Consider the following 17,036-nt stretch of genomic DNA (forward strand, 5'->3'; position numbering starts at 1 on the left):
GTGAGCGTAAAAAAAAGTTACATTGTAATTGAAAGCATTATAACTAAATTTGGAAAGTAAACGGCTTGTATTTTCATATCGTAAAAAAGTTTTATGAAAAAAGAATACTTTTGATAGCATTTGGTAAGTAAAAAAGTGCTGTACTCGCTTGGGTACAATGGCTAATAAGGTACACGTTTTTTCTAGATAAATATTCAAATTGATATGGCTTTTCCAAGCATCAAACCATCAAGTTTTTATGGCAGAAGCTTTCAAAACTTAGGAAGCGCCTTAGACTTCGTTGAAACGTCATCAAGTCATAACACTTTTGATCTTGTGTTGCTTCCACCAGATCCAGATTGTAATACGGATGTTGAGGAGGGAGATGCTGAAGACCTTGTTGTTTCCACCATGCCACAAGATGTTCCAGGTGAAGTAGAGGTATTTTGTAGCAGTGACAGTGACAGTGAAGATGATTTACCGCTTCAAGAGCTGCGACGTAGAATGCAGTCTGCAAAATATTGTGAAAATTTTCCAAAATGGTCCAAAAAACAATGTGCAACTGAAATGCAAAAAAGCTGTTTTTTCTTGGGACAAAAGGTAAATATGGTTACTGCGTTGCATGGGAAGTCGGAACTTGAAATTTTCGAAACTTTATTTGATGAGGAAGTAGTAAGTAAGTAAGTAAGTAAGTAAGTAATTCATTTATTGATTTTATAAAGTAATAACATGATTATTATAAAAATGAATTTATAAGCTATGGCATTGCCGTCAGCTCAGTTGGCAATAATATTTTAACAATTTAATATTTTTTTTGGTTGAAGAAGTTTACATTACAATTTTGTTTTAATCAAATTCAGTTATCAATAACATTCTATATTTATACGCACTTTTTAAGAATGAATAAAGATTTTTCCAGTTCGGGCCATTTAGCAAATCAACTGTTTCTTGCACCGTTAAATATTTAGCTCCTAGATATTGTTGTCTTTGTACTGCATAAATTGGGCACACTCCAATAAAGTGAAAGCAGTCCTCTTTTGATTTGAGGTTACACAATGTGCAAAACCGATCAAAACTTCCATTATATGGTGCACCGTTTAGCCCAAGGACCTCGCATCTAGTTTTAAATATTAAAGAGATTTGTTTGTAACTATGCAAATCGCAAAAATAGTTATCAGCTTCTAGATTATAGTTGAGTTTTGAGTACAAGAATCTGCTATCCGACTGCTGGGCTTCCGCTACAAGCAACGCTCTCTGATTATCTTCAAACTTTTGTATTGTACGATACAACCGATCTTTTAGTGTTATTCTATCGCCGGGAATTATGTTGGTATTTTCTCCATAGACTTCGCCATTTCTCCATCCACCAATCTTTATTTCGGATTTCATACTGTAGCATTTTCCATACGAGTCGTGATTCGGGGAAGTCGAGTACTTTTAGAATATAGTCGGCTTGTGTTTTAAGAGTACTAGTAAAAATTTTGGGTAAACCTGTTTCTAAGTAAATAGCATAATTTGGAGTTTTTATTGGTAGGTTGAACAATTTTTTGATGAAACTTCTTTGCAGCTTTTCCATTTCTTCAAATTCATCAGTTCCCCATACTTCTGCAGCGTAACACAATGTCGATTTAACGACTGAATCAAAGATTTTGTACTTTGTTGACAGACTAACGTTTTCATTGAACAAAACATTTTTCCAAGTAGAGTTTATAAGTTTCTGGCAAGTTTTAGTTTTTTCTTCAAAATGTGTTTTGAAATCAAGTGTTGTATTAAGCTTTACTCCCAAATAAATATACTCTCTCACAACATCAAGACGGTTAGTTCCCAAGAACCAATTATAGTTTTGTGTTGAGTTACCCCGATTATTTCTTGAGAAAACCATTACCTTCGATTTATCTGTGTTAATGATAAGTCCCCACTTCTCACAGAATGAAACAAGGCGGTTTATCATCAATTGAAGATTTTGCGGATTTTCAGATAAAACTACCAAATCATCGGCGTACAAAAGAACATTTACGATGGTGCCTGCAATTCTGATTCCACCAGGTAGTTCGGTCACAACATCGTTTTATAAAGAGTGCAAATAACAATGCACTAAGTGGGCATCCCTGCTTCACACCACTATCTGTTTCAAACCAATCCGATATATTGTTTCCATCCCAAACAGCAGCATTAGTTCCACAATACATTTCTTTGATGATCTGAATGAATTTGGTAGAAAGTCCGAGAAAGTCCGAGGAAGTAGTAAATTTGATCGTTGAGCAGTCTCGCGTTTATGCAGCACAGTCTAACGCGCATAGTTTTACATTCACCGAAGACGATTTGAAAGTCTTTTTGGGTATATTGCTTTACAGCCGCTATCACTCTATGCCAAGGGAGAATATGTACTGGCAAACAGATGAAGATACTCGTGTACCGATTGTTGCTAACAATATGTCCCGAAATAGATTCAAGGAAACCAAAAAATATCTCCACTTAGCTGACAACAATAATTTGGTTCTTTCCGACAAAATGGCAAAAATAAGACGAGCAGTTGTGGTTATTTGTACCAATTCGAAACCTATTGTGGAGCCAAAAACGTCACTATGGCAAAACAGCAAATGCCACTTGGATCCAGAGTTGTTGTTGATTTTTTGGACAAAGTTCCCTTCAGATCACATTGTATTTTTTGATAATTTTTTTACGTCACATGATCTGCTTGTTTTGCTGAAACAAAAAGGTTTTCGAGCTATCGGGACTGTACGCGAGTGTAGAACAAAAAAATGTCGGCTAAAATCGAATGCAGAGTTCAAAAAAGAAAAACGAGGTTTCTATGATCACAGATACGATACTGCCAATAAAATACTTTTTCGTGAAATGGAATGATAACAGCGCTGTGAGTGTTGGCTCAAACTTTGAGGGTATCGAGCCGATGCATTCCGTCAACCGATGGTGCTCGAAAGAAAAAGCTAAAGTCATTGTAAAACAGCCTAAAATGATTGCAGAGTATAATTCGGGGATGGGAGGCGTGGACCTTCATGATCAAGCCATAAACAATTACAGGATCAAATTTTGCGGCAAAAAATGGTGGTGGCCACTTTTCACTGTAATGATGAATTCTGTGATGGTCAATGCTTGGAAGTTATATAAAATAGTCTACAATAGCAACATGGACTTATTGCAGTTTCATCGTACTATTGTTCGCCACTACTTGCGAAATTATAAGCAACCCTCAACCTCAACATCCAAGCGAGCAGTAGTTCCTTCTGCAGCAACTACTGGTGGAAACCATTTTCCGAAGCGAATAACGAAACCACTACGCTGTCGTCAATGTCATAACCGAGTAAGATGGACTTGCGAGCAATGCGACGTAGCACTTTGTGTAGAAAAAGAGTGCTTCAAAAATTTTCATTCATCATAAAAATGAGCATGTATTAAGCCATTGTACCCGCTTGGGTACAGGCCCAAAAACCTACTTTGCATATATTTTTTTTCTTGTTTTGTATATTTTTAGGTACATTATGTGTTTTTCAGTAAAATAAACAAGATAAACCTTAATATTTTTGGTTTTAAAGACATTCGGCTCTTAATGGGTTAAGTGGAGGGTGGTTTTTTATTTCTATATTTGTTTCTCTTTTTGAATAATCGCAAGGCACAGGCGCATTGCTTCTAGGTGTACAGGTACACACATAATATGTAGGTAGGTTAGGTAATCGTCCTTGAAAATTGTAGTTCATTTTATTTTGGTTGAAAAAAAAATTCAAACTAGTGGTAGGCAAGTAGTTAGTGATAAAAATGATCATTTATGGTTTGTTGTTTTTTTTTCTTTATTGAGGTAGGTAATGTAGGTATTGATATTGAAAGATTTATTTAGTGTGGATGTAGATATAGAAAATGTAGGTATTAAAGACTAGGTATTTAATGTAGGTAATTTTCTTTGATGTGCACATATTTGTATGTGTCAATAGAATCTACTTGATATGTTTATACATACGTAGGTACATACATATATATACAGGGTGTTCTGTGCCAAAATCTAGATCGTGTAGGCTGGATTTGAACAGATAATTTTAAAATCAAAATTAATTTTTTTTTTTTAATTCGAACTAATTCCAATTTTTAAAGATTTCAAGAGAATCATCTTTCCTAGATATGTAGGTACCTTCCTACCTACCTTCAATTTGAAATCTCTTCTTTATTTTTTTTCTTTTCTCGCCATTGATTTACTTTCGAGATGCACTTTAATGTTTGTTTTGTTGTGCCTAAAAGCTAACCCATGTAGGTTGGGTGGGGAAAAATAAAATCGTTTTGGGAGGGACAAATTTCTTAAAAAGAATTAACTTAACTTCGAAACAAAATTTTTTAAAATTAACGCGTATAGGTAGGTTAGTACACCCATAATGACGTGGTATAAATTTATTATTTTATTCTCAATTCATTGTACTTACTAACAAAAGCTCTTTTATCTCTTTCTATTCCGTCTAACATACATATGCCGTGCAATTTGCATTTAAAAGACCTTGAGTCTTACGGCAAAAATTAAAAATGTAAATTATATGAAATATTTTATATAGTTGAACAATTCCAACTTTTGATTTAACTCTCCAAAATTTGAACTTTTTCTTTGGAAATGTTCTTAAATTTTTTGGCAGACCAAGCGCAGTGTTTTCTTAGTAAAACTAAAACTAGAAAATCCAGAGCTTTTACTCTATGCGAGTAGCAAGAATGTTCTTAGTCGAGCCAAGCAATATTTTTTGAGCTTTTCTCCGCTAAACATTTCGATACCATAACTTTTTTTATATCTTTCAAACTTCTATCGAAATCGAAAATTTGGCGAAATATACGTACATGGGTTCTACACACATAGAAAAATTCATCCGATGGAGCATATCAATTTCCGAAATCGGAATCTTTGGAATAATTTTTCTCAAAAATAAATATTTCGCTATCGCAAGTTAAAACTTCATCTTGTTTTCTCCATTCTGTTTCGCGCTTTTCGCATTTTAACTTATTGACGACCTTACTCGCAACGTACCCAACAAAATATCTCATAGCCGTTATTTCAGTCGTAATATGAGAATCAGAACTAATTTCTCCTTGATTTTTATCAACTATCTTTTGTGAAAGTTCAGAAGAATCTTCTTGTGTGTGAATTTCCTTTTCAAGATTTTCTTCATGCACTTCATTGTTTGTAGATTCGGCCAACGATCCGACAGTTAGCATGTTTTCCTCGTCTTCAATGCAATTTCCAAATCTTGTGAAACAGCACAAACTAGTTGTCATAATCTTTGCGACAAGAAAATTTACTTCGTGAACTGAAGGATTCTTAGTATTTCCACCCTTTGCTCTTATTTGAGAAAATAAGTTTTCTATTATGTCTTGATTAAATCTTTTTGTTAACATGAAATCAATGTTTTCATTTTCTTCGAAAATTTTCTCAGCCATCAAAAAACTTCCTTTTAACGTTTGCTCCAAACCATCAATCCAAAAGACTTTCGTTTTGCTAACCACTTTAATTTTTTGGACATATCCAATAAATTCTTCTATGCACGTAAATATGTGGTTATTCATTTTCAATGCCGATTTGTAAAAATTTTTATCGTAGAGACTGCCACTATTCATGCAATCGAATATTTTGTCAATCCTTTCTATGCATTTTGCGGTTGACTTTACGGTGCATTTTTCTCTTTCCTCAAAATTTCCTGTTTCCACTGCCGTCAACAAAGCCGCTGCAGTGGTCCTACTAAAAACTTGAGCAGCATATATTACGTGATTTTTTCGAAAGAATTGGGATCGATATGTTTTTGAGTCAGCTTTGGACACATTTTTGTTGTATTAAATTTTTCCATCTCATAAAGACGCTTGATTGATCCAAAGCTAACGATTCCATCAGGCGTATCTAAGTCCGACTTAATTAAAGTGTTCCTGATACTTTTGATGATATGTGGAATATCGTAAAATGCAAAAACCGGTTTTTCATCAAAATAAAAATAAGGCTTATCCTTTGTGATGCCCAATAACCCCAAACATTTCCTGTTATTTGGACCTTGGTCACAAATAACGGCTTTAACATTTAAACCAAAATCCTTAGATATTTTTAGATTTTTTGTTAAAATTTGTTCTAAGGTTTTTCCAGTTATATTCGTTTCACTAACAAAATAATTGAAAACACATTTCCAATTGGAAACAAGGCCCCGTAGCATAAAAACGCAAACTTGTTTCCCTATTTTATTTTTTCGTACGAAACCATTATCTTCCAACCCATCAATCAGATCTACTGCAGAATTGTAAGTAAGATCCTTTCTTATTGCGATTTCGTCAAAAACAATTGCACAAATTCGGCTTTGGGTATCCATATTATCAAATTTTTTTAAAAGCTCTTGATAAGCCGTGTTTATAAAACCTGGTTGCATGTTTTTCACCGGAGACCATCTATGCAAACTCGAAACATGGGGTAAGTTCAGGCTTAGACCATCTCTCAAAAATATATAGGCAGACTGAGACCTATAAAATATATTTTGAGCCAAAACTTTTTGTTCATTATTCCATAATGTATTGGATTTTTGCATCAATATCATGCTGCATAATGTTTTGGCATTAGCCGAAATGTTTAATTTATTAATTTCTTCGGAAAGAAATGTATAACTTTTTATTTTGCAGCTTGGATTTTTCAATCGGAATGAAACTCGTTTCTTATTCATTCTCAAAGCTTTGAGTTCAGCTTTAACAGCAACCAGTTTTTTTTTCAAAGTATCACACTTTTTAGAAAATCTTGTGGACTTTTTCATATATAAATTGCAGTTCTTTATGTTTTTTAAACAAGAACTGCACAAGCCTTCAATTGGTTCTGGCGAGTCTTGATTCCTCTGATGCGGTGGGGTTCTGAAAAGAACCAAGTCATTCAATGTTAAATCGTCATTTACCTCCTCAATTTGAAGTGGTGGAGTTCTTAAAAGAACTAAGTCATTCATAACGAAATCATCATCCACCCTTTCAATTTGTGGAGGTACAGTTCTCAAAAGAACTAATTCATTCCCATTGAAATCATCATCCACCGATGGAACCTGCGGAGGTGGAGTTCTTAAAAGAACTAAGTCATTCATGACGAAATCATCATCCACCCCCTCAACTTCCTTCAATTGTTCTGATGGCAAAAGCAATGTGGGTACCGAGTTATTCTTTAAACGCTTTTTACCTAAGCAATCTACAGAAAAATGTAAATTACATACGTATAAATTGTTTAAAGAATCCCCCTGAGAAATTCCACATTTCGCTCTCCAAATTTTCTGCAAATTTTCGTTCGGCATTCGTTCTCGGAAGAAACGAGTCGTTCTTTTTCGAGGACGAATGCCACACAAACACACACACACACACAAAGCCGGCCGGCAGGAAATTAATTTTATTTTGGAGGACAAAATAAAAATTCTAGATCGAAATAAAATTTTATGTATGCGAAAGAAGAAAAAAGATCACTGCTATTTTGGATTTTGTTGTGGATGGTCGTGTTTTCAAATTGGTTAAGGAAAAATTGAATGATGTTTGTAAATTACAAAAAATACTCTTTTAATGGAAGTGTTGCATTAAGCAATGTGGGAGAACTTATAGAGAAAATCAACAAATTAAACTCTTCAAATTTCCTGCAGGCTCTAGTTTGCAGAAAATTTGGAGAGCGAAATGTGGAATTTCTCAGGGGGATTCTTTAAACAATTTATACGTATGTAATTTACATTTTTCTGTAGATTGCTTAGGTAAAAAGCGTTTAAAGAATAACTCGGTACCCACATTGCTTTTGCCATCAGAACAATTGAAGGAAGTTGAGGGGGTGGATGATGATTTCGTCATGAATGACTTAGTTCTTTTAAGAACTCCACCTCCGCAGGTTCCATCGGTGGATGATGATTTCAATGGGAATGAATTAGTTCTTTTGAGAACTGTACCTCCACAAATTGAAAGGGTGGATGATGATTTCGTTATGAATGACTTAGTTCTTTTAAGAACTCCACCACTTCAAATTGAGGAGGTAAATGACGATTTAACATTGAATGACTTGGTTCTTTTCAGAACCCCACCGCATCAGAGGAATCAAGACTCGCCAGAACCAATTGAAGGCTTGTGCAGTTCTTGTTTAAAAAACATAAAGAACTGCAATTTATATATGAAAAAGTCCACAAGATTTTCTAAAAAGTGTGATACTTTGAAAAAAAAACTGGTTGCTGTTAAAGCTGAACTCAAAGCTTTGAGAATGAATAAGAAACGAGTTTCATTCCGATTGAAAAATCCAAGCTGCAAAATAAAAAGTTATACATTTCTTTCCGAAGAAATTAATAAATTAAACATTTCGGCTAATGCCAAAACATTATGCAGCATGATATTGATGCAAAAATCTAATACATTATGGAATAATGAACAAAAAGTTTTGGCTCAAAATATATTTTATAGGTCTCAGTCTGCCTATATATTTTTGAGAGATGGTCTAAGCCTGAACTTACCCCATGTTTCGAGTTTGCATAGATGGTCTCCGGTGAAAAACATGCAACCAGGTTTTATAAACACGGCTTATCAAGAGCTTTTAAAAAAATTTGATAATATGGATACCCAAAGCCGAATTTGTGCAATTGTTTTTGACGAAATCGCAATAAGAAAGGATCTTACTTACAATTCTGCAGTAGATCTGATTGATGGGTTGGAAGATAATGGTTTCGTACGAAAAAATAAAATAGGGAAACAAGTTTGCGTTTTTATGCTACGGGGCCTTGTTTCCAATTGGAAATGTGTTTTCAATTATTTTGTTAGTGAAACGAATATAACTGGAAAAACCTTAGAACAAATTTTAACAAAAAATCTAAAAATATCTAAGGATTTTGGTTTAAATGTTAAAGCCGTTATTTGTGACCAAGGTCCAAATAACAGGAAATGTTTGGGGTTATTGGGCATCACAAAGGATAAGCCTTATTTTTATTTTGATGAAAAACCGGTTTTTGCATTTTACGATATTCCACATATCATCAAAAGTATCAGGAACACTTTAATTAAGTCGGACTTAGATACGCCTGATGGAATCGTTAGCTTTGGACCAATCAAGCGTCTTTATGAGATGGAAAAATTTAATACAACAAAAATGTGTCCAAAGCTGACTCAAAAACATATCGATCCCAATTCTTTCGAAAAAATCACGTAATATATGCTGCTCAAGTTTTTAGTAGGACCACTGCAGCGGCTTTGTTGACGGCAGTGGAAACAGGAAATTTTGAGGAAAGAGAAAAATGCACCGTAAAGTCAACCGCAAAATGCATAGAAAGGATTGACAAAATATTCGATTGCATGAATAGTGGCAGTCTCTACGATAAAAATTTTTACAAATCGGCATTGAAAATGAATAACCACATATTTACGTGCATAGAAGAATTTATTGGATATGTCCAAAAAATTAAAGTGGTTAGCAAAACGAAAGTCTTTTGGATTGATGGTTTGGAGCAAACGTTAAAAGGAAGTTTTTTGATGGCTGAGAAAATTTTCGAAGAAAATGAAAACATTGATTTCATGTTAACAAAAAGATTTAATCAAGACATAATAGAAAACTTATTTTCTCAAATAAGAGCAAAGGGTGGAAATACTAAGAATCCTTCAGTTCACGAAGTAAATTTTCTTGTCGCAAAGATTATGACAACTAGTTTGTGCTGTTTCACAAGATTTGGAAATTGCATTGAAGACGAGGAAAACATGCTAACTGTCGGATCGTTGGCCGAATCTACAAACAATGAAGTGCATGAAGAAAATCTTGAAAAGGAAATTCACACACAAGAAGATTCTTCTGAACTTTCACAAAAGATAGTTGATAAAAATCAAGGAGAAATTAGTTCTGATTCTCATATTACGACTGAAATAACGGCTATGAGATATTTTGTTGGGTACGTTGCGAGTAAGGTCGTCAATAAGTTAAAATGCGAAAAGCGCGAAACAGAATGGAGAAAACAAGATGAAGTTTTAACTTGCGATAGCGAAATATTTATTTTTGAGAAAAATTATTCCAAAGATTCCGATTTCGGAAATTGATATGCTCCATCGGATGAATTTTTCTATGTGTGTAGAACCCATGTACGTATATTTCGCCAAATTTTCGATTTCGATAGAAGTTTGAAAGATATAAAAAAAGTTATGGTATCGAAATGTTTAGCGGAGAAAAGCTCAAAAAATATTGCTTGGCTCGACCAAGAACATTCTTGCTACTCGCATAGAGTAAAAGCTCTGGATTTTCTAGTTTTAGTTTTACTAAGAAAACACTGCGCTTGGTCTGCCAAAAAATTTAAGAACATTTCCAAAGAAAAAGTTCAAATTTTGGAGAGTTAAATCAAAAGTTGGAATTGTTCAACTATATAAAATATTTCATATAATTTACATTTTTAATTTTTGCCGTAAGACTCAAGGTCTTTTAAATGCAAATTGCACGGCATATGTATGTTAGACGGAATAGAAAGAGAGAAAAGAGCTTTTGTTAGTAAGTACAATGAATTGAGAATAAAATAATAAATTTATACCACGTCATTATGGGTGTACTAACCTACCTATACGCGTTAATTTTTAAAAATTTTGTTTCGAAGTTAAGTTAATTCTTTTTAAGAAATTTGTCCCTCCCAAAACGATTTTATTTTTCCCCACCCAACCTACATGGGTTAGCTTTTAGGCACAACAAAACAAACATTAAAGTGCATCTCGAAAGTAAATCAATGGCGAGAAAAGAAAAAAAATAAAGAAGAGATTTCAAATTGAAGGTAGGTAGGAAGGTACCTACATACATATCTAGGAAAGATGATTCTCTTGAAATCTTTAAAAATTGGAATTAGTTCGAATTAAAAAAAAAAATTAATTTTGATTTTAAAATTATCTGTTCAAATCCAGCCTACACGCTCTAGATTTTGGCACAGAACACCCTGTATATATATGTATGTACGTATGTATAAACATATCAAGTAGATTCTATTGACACATACAAATACCTATGTGCACATCAAAGAAAATTACCTACATTAAATACTTAGTCTTTAATACCTACATTTTCTATATCTACATCCACACTAAATAAATCTTTCAATATCAATACCTACATTACCTACCTCAATAAAGAAAAAAAAAACAACAAACCATAAATGATCATTTTTATCACTAACTACTTGCCTACCACTAGTTTGAATTTTTTTTTCAACCAAAATGAAATGAACTACAATTTTCAAGGACGATTACCTACATATTATGTGTGTACCTGTACACCTAGAAGCAATGCGCCTGTGCCTTGCAATTATTCAAAAAGAGAAACAAATATAGAAATAAAAAACCACCCTCCACTTAAAAAAATACCTTAATATCGTAACTACCTACCATCGAAAAAAATTTAAAACAAAAAAAAACTTATCAACCTGCTTCTGCATACACCTCAAGCACACCAGTCACTTGCAAAAGTCTTTTTCTTCGTTTTTTCATCATTCCTTAAAACTAGCCATCTCGTCGTCCGTCGGCCTGCTTGAGCGAAGCAATCCAGTTGTAAAAAAAAAAAATATCTATATTCGCATGGCAAAACGATCCTTTTTGTTTTCATTTATTCCTATTCAACTTACATCTCGGTCCTTCGCACTTAAGAAAAAATGTATTTAAAATTAATTCTCTCTCTTTCCCACTCATTATAAGAACTTTTTGAAATGTTGCAAAGGATTTCTTCGTTGTTATGTTTTGGAGTGGACCCATCGACAATTTGAGGGTTGAAATTCATTTTCACACAATTTTGTTCATATATTTGTCACATATAGCTAAAACTGTTTCTATTTAAATTATTATTTTAACCCAATATCAGTTTCTGTGAATAAATTGAGAAAAAAAATTAATTCATAACTCGAAGAGAAATGTATTTTTTTTTCTTTTCCTAGTTTTTATCAACATTTAAATACTATCTCGCTCTCTCCCATTCAATGCATTCCATCTATAAAAATCAACCCTCTCTTTTCTACTTCATATATGAAAGAATTTTAAAATGTTGCTAAACAATTTAATTCTCAGACACATGTTAGGACCCATCGCAAATTTTCATCGTTGAAATTTTCTGGCACAGAATTTTGTTCTACGTGCGACATCTTTACTTGTTATATGATTTTTGCTTGAAGGTATTTGTTGTTATGTAAAAAAAAAATATTCACAAATAAAAAAATAACATTTGATGAATTTCCCAGCGGTTCTTAACAACACACATCTAAATTTGACGTTTTTCATAGTTTTTACTGATTTTGACAACTACAAAATTTTTATTTTTTTTTAAGCCACTAATATATGTCACTAAATATATTCTTAATCCAAAATCGTTTATTTCAATAAAATCTTCTCAAAAATGTGGATTCTACAGAGCTTCGCGCAAAGTCTTAATAATTTTTTGGCCCTGAAACATACCCTTAAGTGACCTTTGGTTCACTTGGACTTTAATTATTTCGCCACCATTTGTTTCGCCCATTTTTTTGTGGATGTTAATAGCCTAAGGGCGTTAAAATTCGCGCGAATTTTAACGCCCTTAGGCTATTAACATCCACAAAAAAATGGCGAAACAAATGGTGGCGAATGATTCGCGTCATTTTGAGTGCCCGTTAATTTTAAAAATGCCCAAAAAGAAAAAAAAAAAACAACGAATTCGTTACAATTTAAGGTAACAGATCTCTTATATTATAACGATTTGCTTATCTTTAATCCAAAAGTCTAACCAGATGCCAAAATAAACTAAAAGCGAAATGAACCTTGGCGAAACAACTCAATGGACTTGTAATGAAAATGCGAAATAAATAAAAATCAAGAAGACACAAGGCGAAGTTATAGTTGGGCGAAGTGATCGAAATACGAAGTATACGAAAACCCAAATAAAGGATCAAAAAAATTTGTGTCAAAAACGAAATAACAGAAATCGAAGTAAAAAAGGCGAAACAATAGGCACCCGTTTCAAAGATATATCAACCCCCCAAAATTATAAAAAACCCCACACCACCCCCCTCCCCCCCAATTCAAAAACCGAAAATCCAAAAACGCACACACATGTATTATTATAAAAACCAAAATGTTCCCAACATTTATCAAAAAATAATGAAAAATATAGATTTTAGAGCAAAAAACTATTTTTACGATATTAGAAAAAAGTTCGGGTTGGGGTCGAAATTCTGTATGTTGCAAAATTCTGTATTCAAAATACTGTATGCCAAAATACTGTATGTCAAAATTCTGAATGTGCAAAATGCTGTACGAACAAAATTTTGAAAGTCAAAATTCTGTATAGCAAAATTCTGGTTGGTCGAAATGCTGTATTTCAAAATTCTGTACATCAAAATTCTGTAAAAATGCTGTAAAAAATATCGTTTTGATAATGTAAAAAAGTGCGCGCGCACTATATTTTTTACAGCAATTTTACAGAATTTTGAAATACAGATATATTTAAAAGAGGATTTACAATGCATTTCTAAGAGATCAACTATATAAAGAGGCAAGCTTCTAATGCTGATTAATCTAGGTACTTTATTGGGAGCTACGGAAAAATGAGAGAGAAAACAAAACTACACTTATTTAAAAAAAAATATCTGAATTAAACCTCGTTGCATACCTAAAACGGATTGAAAAAAAATTAAATTTATATTGGTTTTGACATTTTTTTTTGTAAAATGTATTTTGTATGTTTAAGAAAAGTTTGATTTGTGTTCCTAGAATTGATTTACTTTTGTACTTTAATAATGATGTCTTTATAAAATTACAACTTTACTGTCAATAATTATATTTAAAGCTAGTATTTAGTGTTTTTTTATCAAAGGAAATTTCTTTAAAAATACTGTATAGCAAATACCAAGAGATCAATTCTTTCACTGTCATCTCCACTCTTTGATCCAATGGGTTTGCTAAGTCCCATCATAATCCGAGCAAAAATAGTTCTCCAGCAGCTTTGGATAGAAAAGCTGGATTGGGATGAATCCATTCCAGAAGCAATTGAAGCAGAGTGGCGTCAATTCATCACTGATCTTCACTCACTCCAAAATTTGGATATTCCTCGATATGTTTTTCTTGAAAACAAAATAAGTTGTGAAGTCCATGGTTTTGCAGACGCGTCAATGAAGGCTTATAGATGCTGTATATATTTGCGAAGTTTATTTTCCTTTGGGTCAGTTAATGTGAAGCTGTTAGTCGCAAAGTCTCGAGTTGCACCCGCAAAAAAGAGACAACTTCCTAGACTCGAACTTTGCGCAGCACACCTTCTAGCCAAACTCTGGGTCAAAATTCAAAAAATTGTAGATTCAAACTACTCGAAGGCGTATTTCTGGACTGATTCGACAATTGTGTTGCATTGGATTTCTACTCATTCGTCAAAACTGAATACGTTTGTTGGAAATCGAGTTGCAGAAATCCAGGATACGACAAAAGAGGTCGTTTGGAGACACGTCCCAACACACGAAAATCCGGCAGATGTGGTTTCGCGAGGATGCACGGTAGATGAGATTAAAAATTCCCTTTGGTTTGAAGGTCCATCATTTCTGGTGAACGAAGAAGAAGAATGGCCATCCACAGCAGAAATCCATCTTTCTCCAGAAGAAACTTCATTAGAAAAAAGACAAACGGTTCTAAGTTGTCAACAGCTCGAACCAAACTACTATCTCGATCTTATAGAAAGAATGAGCTCGTATACAAAATTGATACGGATCTTCGCATATGTCAAAAGGTATCTCAACCTACGAGTATGGATGATACCATTTCCAAATGAGTATCTAACAGCTTACGAGCTAGAAAATTCGCTAAAAATCATCGTTTATATAATTCAAAAGAAGTACTTTTCGGAAGAAATCGAAGCAATTATTAAAAACAAATCACTTAAAGGTTCTATAAAGGCTCTAAGTCTGTTTATCGAGGTTGATGATGTCAGTGTGATTCGTTTGTTAAGAGTCGGAGGCCGATTGAAGCATGCAAACATCCCAGAGGAAAGCAAGCATCCACTTTTACTGCCAAAAGATTGCAGTTTCACCAAAACTCTCGTCAGACATCTTCACCTTTCAAATTACCATGCTGGTCCAAAGGCTCTTGTCGCGCTGACGAGACAAACATTTTGGATTGTCAATGTTCGTGAGGTAGCAAGATGGGTAGTTCGAAAATGCCCACACTGTGCCAGATACAGGCCAAAGTTGTTCGAGCAGGTAATGGGAGATTTGCCTGCTGCTAGATTGACCCAATCTCGCCCATTTTTATGTTGCGGAGTGGACTTTTGTGGTCCAATATACACTTATTACAAAATTCGTGGCAAGGTGCCATACAAAACATATGTGGCTGTCTTTGTTTGTTTTTCGTCGAAAGCAGTCCATTTAGAAGCTGTGTCTGATCTTTCAGCTGATGCCTTTATAGCAGCCTTAAAAAGGAGGATAGGTCGTAGAGGTATCCAAAAAACCATCCATTGTGATAATGCGACAAATTTTGTTGGCCCACAGTCAAAACTTAAAGAACTGCGTGATATGTTGTTCAAACGTTCTAACCAAGAAACTATAGTTAATTTTTGTACTAATGCTTCCATAAATTTTCATTTGATACCCCCCAGGGCACCTAATTTCGGTGGAATTTGGGAAGCGGCCGTAAAAGTAGCAAAAGGCCATCTTTATCGCAGTCTTGGCGGTGCAAAACTGAACTTTGAAGAGCTGACAACGGCACTGGTAGAGATCGAGGCCATAATGAACTCCAGGCCAATTACTCCAATGTCTCCTGATCCCAACGACCTAGAAGCCTTAACGCCAGCCCATTTTCTCATCGGGTCATCCCTAAGAGCGATTCCGGAAATAGGCCTAGAAGTTTCCGACATAAGTTATCTGGAACGATGGCGTCGAATCAATGCCGTCAAAACCCACTTCTGGAAGCGGTGGTCATCAGAATACGTTCTAGAACTCCAGAATCGTGCCAAATGGACTACTTCAAGGCCAAACATCAAAGATGGTAGTCTCGTCATCATCCATGAAGACAATTTGCCACCCCAAAAGTGGCTCTTGGGAAAAGTCGTCAACATTATCGAGGGTCCTGATGGTCGTATACGAGTCGCCGATATCAAAACGTCACGAGGAGAATTTCGAAGGCCAATTCGAAAACTAGCAGCGATACCGTGTTGAAAGGAAGTCCTTCCAAAGGAGGCGGAATGTTGGAGCTAAAAATCATTCTAAAATCAATTATTTTGTAAACTATATAAATTTGAATTTCATTAGAACTACTACAATTTACTTTTAAATTATACCATTCGCCATAATAATTTGCATTTGAATTCGCTTTAAAATTGTATTTGTAAATTTAACGTAACTTCTCTCACAAAAACTACTAGAAAATTATGTGTATAAATAGAAGCTTTAAAATGAAATAAACTCTCTTCTTGTATTAAAACCCTTAGGGGAAATTATCGTCTTTCGTTTCTTCGCTCGATACAAATTCTCGTTGTTTTTTCGCTCGCTTTGTGTGGAATTCACTCGGCCACTTCAAAGTCGAATCTAAGTATCTGGTTAACGAAAAAGATAGTTAAAAAGTACAAGTTGGTACAAATTAATTTCGAATCTTTTGCTCAATTCGCCACCGTTAAAATAAATAACGCACCAACCAGGATCAATCTATCTTTTAGTCAAAAAAGTATATATAGAGATCCCGGGTTGACGGTCAATTTTTAATTTGATCGTTCAGTTTCTTCAATTTTAATTTATCAAAAAAATTTTATCTTAATTGATTTTCCTTTTTTTTTTACAAAAGATTCAATTTAATAAAAAAATTTTTATCAAAAAAAAATTATTAAAAGTAAAAAAAAACTTGGAAATTAAGTATGTATTTGTCCTTAAGTACCACAAAAAAAGTTCTTTTATAGAATCACCCTGGGGTATATGTAGGTATATATATATCGGTGCCCTTCATGTGCCCTTCAGCCACCCTTGCTCTGCCACCGGTGATTTTATTTTATTTTTACTTTATAGTTAATAAGGATATTGTCAGGACTATTCCCCAGGTAAAAAAATCAGAGGCTCAGATCGACTACTTTTGATCTCTGTCTACGGTCGTATAAATAT

General features: G+C 34.0%; 1 protein-coding gene across 1 annotated transcript; it reads left to right on the plus strand.

Moving 5' to 3' along the window:
• The first annotated feature begins 204 nt into the window (after positions 1–204).
• LOC129907152 (uncharacterized) lies at positions 205–16,103 on the plus strand. The gene is made up of 4 exons (XM_055983232.1): positions 205–478; positions 7,698–7,978; positions 9,616–9,877; positions 13,807–16,103. The coding sequence occupies exons 1-4, from the start codon at positions 205–207 to the stop codon at positions 16,101–16,103; spliced, it is 3,114 nt and encodes a 1,037-aa protein (XP_055839207.1).
• The last annotated feature ends 933 nt before the right edge of the window (positions 16,104–17,036 follow it).

This window comes from Episyrphus balteatus, chromosome 1 (assembly GCF_945859705.1).
Source record: "Episyrphus balteatus chromosome 1, idEpiBalt1.1, whole genome shotgun sequence".
Classification (NCBI taxonomy): Eukaryota; Metazoa; Arthropoda; class Insecta; order Diptera; family Syrphidae; genus Episyrphus; species Episyrphus balteatus.

Excerpts from the sequence above, each read along its gene's own strand:
- LOC129907152 (XM_055983232.1), top strand. The coding sequence starts at position 205 with ATGGCTTTTCCAAGCATCAAACCATCAAGTTTTTATGGCAGAAGCTTT. Across the intron at positions 479-7,697 it reads ACCGCTTCAAGAGCTGCGAC|ATTGCTTAGGTAAAAAGCGT; the intron begins GTAGAATGCAGT and ends ATTTTTCTGTAG. Across the intron at positions 9,878-13,806 it reads TTTTGTTGGGTACGTTGCGA|CAAATACCAAGAGATCAATT; the intron begins GTAAGGTCGTCA and ends AATACTGTATAG.